The 11,104-nt window shown below is 48.2% G+C and overlaps 1 protein-coding gene across 4 annotated transcripts in view; it reads right to left on the reverse strand.

Moving 5' to 3' along the window:
* The window catches only part of RNF216 (ring finger protein 216), a 104,134-nt gene extending 94,370 nt beyond the window's left edge, over positions 1–9,764 (reverse strand). For 2 of the 4 annotated variants that reach the window (XM_055134956.1, XM_055134952.1), the window contains exons 1-2: positions 9,652–9,764; positions 4,595–4,724 (exon numbers count right to left, since the gene is read on the reverse strand). In XM_055134956.1, coding sequence (XP_054990931.1) covers positions 4,595–4,661 — 67 coding nt within the window. In that variant the 5' untranslated portion in view covers positions 4,662–4,724; positions 9,652–9,764. Of the gene's footprint in view, positions 1–4,594; positions 4,725–7,418; positions 7,507–9,651 lie in introns of all 4 variants that reach the window. The other 2 variants (XM_055134954.1, XM_055134955.1) reach the window with 2 other exon arrangements.
* Between the last annotated feature and the right edge of the window lie 1,340 nt (positions 9,765–11,104).

Below are 11,104 nucleotides of genomic sequence, written 5' to 3' on the forward strand. Positions count from 1 at the left end.
TTTTTGGTGGTGGGATATGGGCACTGGTGAAGGGATGGTTGTTTCAGCATTGTATAACTAAGACTTAAGCCTGAAAGCATTGCAATTTTCCACATGGTATTCAATAAAATAAAATTCTTATTAAAAAAAAAAAATTCTGCCCATTTCTTGCTTCTATTTTTTGGGTCACACCCGGCGATGCTCAAGGGTTACTCTTGGCTCAGGCACTCAGGAATTACTCCTGGTAGTACTCAGGGGACCATACGGGATACTGGTAATTGAACCCAGGTAGGCCACATGCAAGACAAACGCCCTACCTGCTGTGCTATCACTCCAGCCCCACATTTCAGATTCTTAAGTTTTGTTTTCTAATGTAGCAAGGTATTTTTTTATTGAAAGAAATTCACTTAAATGAATACAAGAGTGAGAGGTATTCAACAGAGAATACTTGTTCAAGAGAAAACACAAGCTTCTCCGGAGTCAAAGAAGCCTAGACCGTAAGTTTTCTTTAAAACATGACATAATATGCATCTTATATGCTTCAACTGATTATATTTCCACTATTATACATTCAAAATATTTTCTCTGGATTTGCCAAATTAAAAATAAAATAAAACCAAGAGGTCAGAGATAATAAAGCAGGTAGGGCAACTGCCTTGCATGCAACTAACCTGGGTTCACTCCCCGGCACCCCATATGTCCCGTGTGCTCCAGTAATGATCTGGGAGCAAAGAGCCAAGAATATGTCCTGAGCACAGCCAGATGTGCACCATCTCCCCCAAAAAAGAGAGCGATCAAGGCATAAAGGAACCTATCCGGGTTTTTTTTGTTTGTTTTTTTTTAAAGTTCTGGGACTGGAGGGGGCTGGAGTGATAGCACAGCGGGTAGGGCGTTTGCCTTGCACGCGGCCGACCCGGGTTCGAATCCCAGCATCCCATATGGCCCCCTGAGCACCGCCAGGGGTGATTCCTGAGTGCATGAGCCAGGAGTGACCCCTGTGCATCGCCGGGTGTGACCCAAAAAGCAAAAAATAAATAAATAAATAAATAAATAAATAAATAAATAAATAAATAAATAAATAAAGTTCTGGGACTGGAGAAATGCTTCCCTTAAAGTGGCTGATCCGGGTTAAATTCCCGGCACCCGTATAATCCCCATAACACCATCAGGAGTGATTCCTGAGCACAAAGCCAAGAGTAATTCCTGAGCACTGCAAGAGTTACCAAACCATAAATAAATAACTAAATAACTAAATAAATAAGATTCTATTTTATAATTAGGGAGATAATTTCATAAAATTTGGTAACAGAGTCAAGGTGATAGTTCAAAGGCTTTAGTGCATGTGTTACATGAAGGAAGTTCAGGTTCAATTCCCAGCACCACATGCTCCCCTGAATAATGTCAAGAGGGATACATAAGCACTAAATCAGGAGCAACCCAAACACTGCAGGTCATCGCCTAAAAAAAAAATCCTCAGGATGGCACAAAATAAACCAAGATTTGTCTAATAAAAAAGCATAATAGGGGCTGGAGAGATAGCACAGCGGGTAGGGCGTTTGCCTTACACGCGGCCGACCCGGGTTCAAATCCCAGCATCCCATATGGTCCCCTGAGCACGGCCAGGGGTAATTCCTGAGTGCAGAGCCAGGAGTAACCCCTGTGCATCGCCAGGTGTGACCCAAAAAGCAAAAAAAAAAAAAAAAAAAAAAAAGCATAATACCTGGGGCGAGAGTGATAGTACAGCAGGTAGGGCATTTGCCTTGCAAGCGGCTGACCTGGGTTCGATCCCCAGCATCCTGTATGGTCCCCTGAATGCTGCCAGGAGTAATTCCTGAGTGCAGAGCCAGGAGTAACCCCTTAGCATCACTGGTATAACCAAAAAGACCAAAATAAATAAATAAAAGCTTCATAATACCAAAGCCAGTGCTTCTCAAAGGGAAATAACTGTTTAAGAAATTCAGGTCGAGGGGGCTGGAGCAATAGCACAGCGGATAGGGCATTTGCCTTGCACGCAGTCGACCCAAGTTTGATTCCCAGCATCCCATATGGTCCCCTGAGCACGGCCAGGAGTGATTCCTGAGTGCAGAGCCAGGAGTAACCCCTGTGCATCACCAGGTGTGACCGAAAGAAAGAAAGAAATTCAGTTTGAGGGGCTGGAGTGATAGCACAACAGGTAGGTAGTGTGTTTGCCTTGCACGCGGCTGACCTGGGATCGAATCCCAGCATCCCATATGGTCTGGTCCACTGAGCACCGCCAGGAATGACCCCTGAGCATCGCCGGTGTGACCCAAAAATTAAAAAAGAAAAGAAAAGAAATTCAGTTCAAGGGGACTGGAGAGATAGCACAGTGGGTAGGATGTTTGCCTTGCACATGGCTGACCTAGGTTCGATTTCCAGCATTCCATATGGTCCCCTGAGCACCGCCAGGAGTAATTCCTGAGTGCATGACCCAGGAGTAACCCCTTTGCATCACTGGGTGTGACCCAAAAAGAAAAAAAAAAAAAAAAGAAATTCAGTTTGAGTATATTTAAAACCCAATAAAACAACTATAACACTAACTTAATATACATGTGCAGAATGATCACACATTCAAATTAAGAGATTTAAAACTTTATGAATCAAGGGGCTGGAGCGATAGCACAGCGGGTATGGCGTTTGCCTTGCATGCGGCCGACCCGGGTTCTAATCCCAGCGTCCCATATGGTCCCCTGAGCACCGCCAGGGGTAATTCCTGAGTGAAGAGCCAGGAGTAACCCCTGTGCATCGCTGGGTGTGACCCAAAAACAAAACAAACAAACAAAAAAAAAACTTTATGAATCAAAATAAATTATGGGAACTATCACTATCAAATCAGAATAAACTAATAAAAGCAGTATTCCTTACACACTCAAAATCTGCAAGGCTTAAGTAATTCTATTTTTCCCAATTTATTTGCTTAATAAAACCTCCTCAATTTTAAGTGCAGAAAGATAAGTATTTACTTTCTTCATCTTCATAAGTACCAAATATTGTTAATGGGAAAGAAATAAAAACTGAAACTACTTCCACAAAATTTGTACTTGTAAAAACAATATCTATTTTTTTCCTGCACACCTGGCATGCATTTTCCACCCTGGTCGAGGTATATGTGTGAACTGTACTTAAGGCTGTAGATGTGCCATACTGGCAAAGCATATGGCTTACATGTATAAGATCTTGGGTTCAGTCTCTGGCACTGCACAGCCCTCACGCCTTACCCTTCCCTTGGTATCACCAGGGTAAGGTACCCCATATGGGTGTGGCTACCACAACTAATAGCAACAGGTACCAAAAAGAGTGAATCATGATTTGAAAGAAAATTTCTCTGTAGTTAGGTAGGGCATTTGCCTTGCACTCGGCCGACCCGGGTTTGATTCCCAGCATCCCATATGGTCCTCTGAATGCCACCAGGGGTGATTCCTGAGTGCAGAGCCAGGAGTAACCCCTGAGCATTGCCAGGTGTGACCCAAAAAGAAGAGAAAAAAAAAAAACCCACAGACTACCTTACCTTTTTTTTCCCCCTTTTTTAAAATTTTATTATTATTATTTTTTTTATTTTTGGGTCACACCTGGCGATGCACAGGGGTTACTCCTGGCTTTGCACTCAGGAATTACCCCTGGCCGTGCTCAGGGGACCATATGGGATGCTGGGATTTGAACCCGGGTCAGCCGCGTGCAAGGCAAACGCCCTACCCGCTTTCCTATCTCTCCAGCCCCCTTTTTTCCCTTTCTCTTGGGTCACACCCGGCGATGCAGAGGGATTACTCCTGGTGGTGCTAGGAGGACCATATGGGATGCTGGGAATCAAACCCAGGTCAGCCGCTTGCAAAGCAAACGCCCTACCACTGTCTTATCGCTCCAGCCCCATACCTTACCTTTTTGATTCAATGAATTTCATGACGTTTCAACACTATAAAAGAATACATATCCTAAAATTTTCCTATCAGACTAAATTATATTCTGTCAAAAAAGAAACTGAGAAGACAAACATGTATGAGGGCTATACTTTTGTTGGTTTTGGGCCACAGCTAGCTGTGTGCTCAGAGCTCACAACTGGCAGTACTCCCAGGACCGTACATGGTGCCAGGGATTGTACATGGGTTGGCCACATGTATGGCCATATGCAAGGCAAGTGCCTCACTAGCTGTACTCTCTGGACCCGAAAGGATATACTTTAGTAGCATCTTTACAGTCTTACATCCTACAGGAGGAGCACTCCTTTGCTATTAAACAGACTTGTGCTCTTTCTGTATTCCCACCTCTGAAGAGCCTATGGCTGCACATTCATAGCTTTTTTTGCTAACTAGTCATCAAATTAACATAATTGTGTTTGATGATTTTTTTAAGCTTCTCTTTTCCAGAACTAAGGATGGAACCCAGGATCTCACATACTTGCAAGTCAAGTGGATCTACCACTGAGGTACATCCCTAATGCCTTGAAGGATTCTTAAGCCTTATTCATGACAGTAGTAGGTATCACAATTTGACAAGCTTCCACTTTCCCTGCTATTCTAAGGGATTTTATATGGTGGAAATGGGTTCATTTCAAAGAAGACATAACTAAGGAAAAGAGCAATGACAAGGTGAGGACATTTACCTTGCCCTCTGTGGCAGTGAAAGTTGTTCAAGTGAATCACTTCTTCATTGTTGTTTCTCTTTGCCATTTTCAAATGGAGATGTACACAAATGCTAATACTTAAACATGGCAACTATCTGATCCAAAGGGCCTGAAAATCAAAAGGAAAAAGAATATTAAAGAATGAGGAAGGGAGCTGGAGGGATAGTACAGCAGGTAGGGTGTTTGCCTTGCATGCAGCTGACCAGGAAGCCCAGTCGACCTTCAATCCCTGGCACCCCTATGGTCAGCCAAGCACCACCAGGAGTGGTTTCCTGAACACAGCTAGGAGTAACCCCTAAGCATCACTGAGACCCGCCCCCGCAAAAAAAGAACAAGGGAGTACTGGGGCCAAAGAGACCACAGAATAGGTAAGGGACCTGCCTTGCACGAAGCCCACATGATTCAATCCCAAGCACCACATATGGCTTCCCGTGCCTGACCAGGGGTGATCTCTGAGAATAGTGTCAGGAGTAAGCTCTGCATAGCAAATGAACCCTTGTTCCCCACCCCCAACACACACACAATAGGGTAAATCAACACAGCTCTTCCCACCTATCATGTCAAGATACATTCTTAAGTTTAAGGGGAAAGCACACAGTGCAAGAAACAAGACAATACAAAGTATTTTTAGGAGCCAGAGCAGCAATAGTACAGCAGACTGGGCATTTGCCTTGCATACAGCTAACCTGGATTTGATCCCCAGCACCTCATACAGCTCCTTGAGCCTTGCTAGGAGTGATCCCTGCTCACAGATCCAGAAGTTAAGCCCTCAGGTATGGTTATAAAATTAAAATACATTACAAGAAATAAAGTGCCTACTGCATGCTTGTCATGTGACATAAAGGAATTGTGTAATGCATCATGGAGAACACACAAAAACAATCTAACAGGAATCTTACCTCAAAGAATCTGAGGTGTTAGTAGTGAGAGAAATTAAGTAAGGTATACTATAATATATAGCCTTACAACATACAACCTTACTTAATATACTATTAAGGTATACTACTATATATATATATATATACACACACACACACACACACACACACATATATAGTCCTTAATACAATAAAGAAATGACTATTCCAGTTAAAGGAGAAAAGTTGTCAGGGAAGGCTTAGTAAAGTCAGCAGTATTTTAAATTGAAGACCGGGCCATTTCCAAGATTTGTCTTTAAGACTAGAACAGTTTCCATACAGGGGCTCTAGGAGCCCAGAGTCAATCAAAAAGTAGGAAGTCTGACTACCCCACCGGTAAGTTAATATGCAAAACCTGACATTACAGGGAAAGAATATTCCAGCAGTCTCTAGGTGAGTGATAAAGCTATTCTGGAGAGTCCCTCCAGAACCAAACACATTAGCTGACAGTATATCCACCCAGATAAAAAGGTTTAAGTGATCCCTTCCCAAGACCCTGACTCACAAATCTGTCATCAACTAGAACCACTGTGTTTAGTTAGGGAGTGGTTTGCTATATATCAACCCGTAACTGAAAGAGAATTATTATTTTCTAACCAATAGCAAACAATACAATGCAAGTTTATGCACACCCTATGTCTAGGAAATTCTAATGCCTAGAAAAATCAACTTAGCTCAATGTATAGGCCAGACTGTAGAAGGTATCTGGTAGCAGAAAACAGAAGAACCAGGAGAGCCTGAACTAGTGGGGGCAGGGGGCTGGAGAGCTGAGTACAAAGTTAGATTTAATGGCAACTTAATTTTTTTGTTTGTTTTGGGTAACACCTGGTTTTCCTCAGGGCTTACTCCGGGGCCTGTATTTGAGGATGACTCCTGGCGGTGCTTGGGGGACCAAATAGGTGGCTGGGGATTGAACCCACGGCTGTGTGCAAGGCAAGCGCGCTACCCCCATACTATTCTTCTAGCCCCTCACTGGCATATTTGTATGTAACTATACATTAGGGCAAGAAGAAAAAGGGGAGTCAGAGTCGACCCAGATAGGAGGCTAGGTGATTGGAGAATACTGGTGTGATAATGGAAGAATAAGCAGATGATGTGTTCTAAACAATAAAATAAAATCCTTGGAGGCTCAGTCATAGTAAAACGGGTAGGGCATTTGCTTTGCATGTTGTTATCCTGGATTCAATCCCTGACACTTAATATGGATCCGATGACAAAACAAGAAAATACAACTCATCTTTAATCTGCAGAGCCAAAGAGATACACTACAGGGGCTAAGGCCTTGCACCATCCACCCCAGTTCAATTCCCTTCACTGCCTATAACTCCCCAGCACTTTAAGAGCAACACCCGAAGTGAGTCAGAAGTAAGCCCTAGCACCCCTAGATATGGCCCTCTAACCAAACAAAATATCTTAATCTGCTGAAAAAATGAAAAACTAAGGTAAAAGAACACCCATAATTACAGACGAAACTGTAGCACTGTCATAGCACTGTCGTCCCGTTGTTCATCGATTTGCTTGAGCGGGCACAGTAATGTCTCCATTGTGAGACTTGTTACTGTTTTTAGCATATTGAATAGCCATGAGTAGCTTGCCAGGCTCTACTGTGTGAGCGGGATACTCTCAGTAGCTTGCCGGGGTCTCCAAGAGGGATGGAAGAAATAAACACAGGTCGGCCACGTACAAAGCAAACGCCCTACCTGCTGTGCCATCGCTCCAACCCAGACAAAACTAGTGTGAACTTTTCAGTTATCAATGTCTTTTAACAACCAGAAAGGTTTTAAACCAAAAATTACATTAAAAATCTTCAGTGGATAACGTTAACATATTACACAAAAGTAAGTTCACAGAGACCGGAGGCATTGTACAGCAGGGAGGGTACTTGCCTTGCACTGGGGTTCTATCTCCAGCATCCCATATGGTCTCCCGAGCACCGCCAGGAGTGATTCCTGACTGTAGAGACAGCAGTAACCCCTGAGCATAGCCAGGTGTGACCGAAAAACAAAACAAAACAAACAAAAAAAAGTACAAGAAAAAATCAGTTCAGAAACTGGGACAGAGAAGTCCTCAGCCACCCGGTGGGGGAAATCAATGTTTTCGATGATCTTTTCACAGCCAACTCCTCTGTGAAGTCAGAACACTTTGCCTACCCCTATCCATCTTCGTACTGCCTGCAGTTACCCTCTCTTATGTACAGATCACGGTGAAAGCTTTTTCCTTTCAACCAAAGCTGCTCATGGTAGAACCAAAGTGCTGTTTAGTAGGGTCCCTGCCGGCCTAACAACCTCACCCGCTCCCCTTCCCCACTCATCATCAAGTACTGGCAATGACTCAGTTTCCTGGCATGTCAGCCTCCCTCCTACGGCTCTTCTATCACTGGATCATTCACTCTTCACTGCCTCTTTTTGATCAAATTAACTCTATCCAACCTTTGGTTCCTTTTTTCATTTGCTTTTGGGGTCACACCTGGCGATGCACAGAGGTTACTCTTGGCTCTGCACTCAAGAATTACTCCTGGCGGTGCTCGGGGGACCATATACCATGCCAGAGATCAAACCCGGGTCAGGAGCGTGCAAGGCAAACGCCCTACCCGCTGTGCTATCACTCCAGCTCCCCTTTGGTTCTTCTTAAATGCCTCAGAGAAAAACCCTTTGCACCCAAATCTGCATTCATTCTCATATCTCACTTCTTTCACCAAAAAACCGATCTCACAACCATTTAGAAAACTATTTATTATCTACACCTCGGCTAAAAAGAGTTCCATGAAGGTAAAGGGCCTACATGGTATCCATTCCCACAGTCCCAGAACTTGGCACACAGCCGGGCCCCATGTTGGCGGCGCTGGAAGAGCCCTGTTTTTGGCGGGGCTGGCGTTCTGAACCAGTAGAGGCTCTGCCAGGAGTCACAGCCCCTGGGTGTGTGTGTGGGGGGGGTGAAGTGGGGGGGTGAAGCGGGGGGGGGGGGGGGGGGAGAGATGAAGAACTGCTCGGATAAAAATCTCCACCACTACAGCACAACCTCAGCAGCAACAGCGCTGGAACCTGAACGTGCTCTGGCCCTTTCCCAGCCCCCCTTCTGGGTAGGACCGAGGGGGCCAGCGATAGCACAGCGGGGAAGGCTCTGCACAGGGTCCCCTGAGCCCATCAGAGTGACTGCTGAGGGCAGAGCCAAGAGTAACCTCTGAGCATGGCCAGGTGTGGCCCAAGAACCAAAATAAGAAATAAAATAAAACATAAGGACGGGGCCGGGGTTGTGGCGATGGGGTTGAGAGCATGTGTCCCACAGATACAGCCCGAGGCCCTGGGTTCGATCCTTAGAGTAAATAAACGATAACATGGTAATGATTAATAATCAATCGACAATGCGCATTGATGGGAAACGCTCAGTGCGGTGCCTGACACTTAGTCAGACCCCTTTGTGTTGTCCTACTGGGGGCTAGGGGGCTGTTCCGAGTACACGCCGCCAACCTTAGCGGGACATTTAAGTGCTGAGAGGTCACGCAGAACGGAGGACCCCAGGGCTGCACGGATAGAGCCGGGGTGGAACTGGGTCCCCCGCGAAGCCCGTGCGTCCCCGCGTCCAGCCCCACCGGCAGCGCCCGCCGCGCCCCCGTCACTCGGATCCCAACAACTTTCGGGCCCCGGCACTGTCCGTCTCAACTTCCTCAAGTGAGATTCGCCTCCGCCCGAGCGGCGACGCCGTCGGGAGCCTGCGGCGCCTCACGCAGCGGGGCCGGACCCAGAAGTTTCTGTGGCGCGGGGCGGGCCGGCCGGCGGGACGGGAGTCGCGCCCCCGAGAACGCGTCGCCGCCCGCCGCGCGCCTCCAGTCAGGTGCCGCCGGGGCAAGCGGGTCCGCCGAGAGCTCGCGCCGCCGCCCGGGACCCACCGGCCCGCGAAACTTCCCGAGCGGCGGGAGCCACGGCCCGCCCGCCCCCGGGTCGCCCGCCGCCGAGGACCCAGGCCCGCGCACCCCCCCCCCCCCGGCTCGCAGCCCCTCACGCCCGCGGCCCCCCGTCCTACCACGCGCTCCGGGGAGACGCCGCCGACGCCCGACGCGCCCCCGCCGCCCCGGCTCGCCCCTCAGCTGTGCGGCCCGAGCGCTCGGCCCCGGAGCCTCACCTTCGGCTCATCAGACGCGGCCGCCGACAGCTCGCCCGCCGCCGCCGAAGCCGCCGCCGCGCTCCTTCCGGCCCTGCCGCGGCGTCACCGCGCGCCTGCGCACAGCGCCCCCTCCCGACTAGCGACAGGAAGAACCATAGAGGCGCGCCCGGGGCTAGGGAGGCGGGGCTGGGGCGCGTGAGACCATAGAGAGGCCCGCGCCGCGTCCTGGCCGCCCCGGTTCGCCTTTGACCCCACCGAGAGGTCACTGCAGCAGAGAAGGTCGTAGGGGCCGGTGGCTGCACGATCACGCTGCAGGACAGTCAACATCCGTCCACCACAGCTTTTCCGCAGGCTTCCTGTGTGTCAGGCGCTGTGTTAGGGACTTGCGGGGCAGCGGGTCGGTCCCTGGTGAAGCCCCAGTTTCACAGAGCGAGTTCATCACTCCTTAAGAAATTCACTGTGGGGGCTGGAGCAATAGCACAGCGGGTAGGGCGTTTGCCTTGCACGCGGCCAACCTCCCGGGTTCGATTCCCAGCATCCCATATGGTCCCCTGAGCACCGCCAGGGGTAATTCCTGAGTGCAGAGCCAGGAGCAACCCCTGTGCATCGCCCGGTGTGACCCAAAAAGCAAAAAAAAAAAAAAAAGAAATTCACTGTGGGGGCTGGAGCAATAGCACAGCGGGTAGGGCGTTTGCCTTGCACGCGGCCGACCCGGGTTCTAATCCCAGCATCCCATATGGTCCCCTGAGCACCGCCAGGGGTAATTCCTGAGTGAAGAACCAGGAGTAACCCCTGTGCATCGCCGGGTGTGACCCAAAAACCAAAAAAAAAAAAAAAAATTCACTGTGGGTTGGGGGGCGCTGAGCGATAGTACAGCGGGGAGGGCGTTTGCCCTGCACGCGGCCGACCCGGGTTCGCTCTCCGGCATGCCATATGGTCCTCAGCACCAAAGGAGTAATTCCTGGTGCAGAGCCAAGAGTAACCCGGGGCGGGGGAGGGGGGAATCACTCAGAGAGAAAGAGAGATGCCATAGAGGCAGGCAAGGGGTGGGGGGTGGGGTGATGGGAGGGAACCTGGGGACACTGGTGCTGGGAAATTACACTGGTGGAGGGATGGATGTTGGAATACTGTATCACTGAAATCCAGTCCTGAACAACTTTGTAAGGGTCTATCTCAGTGATTCAATAAAAAAGTAAGAAAATAAAAAGATTAAGAAAAACCTCATTTTCGAACTGATGCAATCACTTTTTTAAAAAAGAAAGAAATTAGGTTGCTGGAGCAATAACACAGCGGGTAGGGCGTTTGCCTTGCACACAGCCAACCCGAGTTCGATTCCCAGCATCCCATATGGTCCCTTGAGCACCACCAGGGATAATTCCTGAGTGCAGAGCCAGGAGTAACCCCTGTTATGACCCAAAAAGAAAAAAAAAGAAAGAAAGAAAGAAATTCACTCATATTAACTCTGGTGGGA

The sequence above is a fragment of the Sorex araneus genome, chromosome 4, assembly GCF_027595985.1.
Source record: "Sorex araneus isolate mSorAra2 chromosome 4, mSorAra2.pri, whole genome shotgun sequence".
NCBI classification, from domain to species: domain Eukaryota; kingdom Metazoa; phylum Chordata; class Mammalia; order Eulipotyphla; family Soricidae; genus Sorex; species Sorex araneus.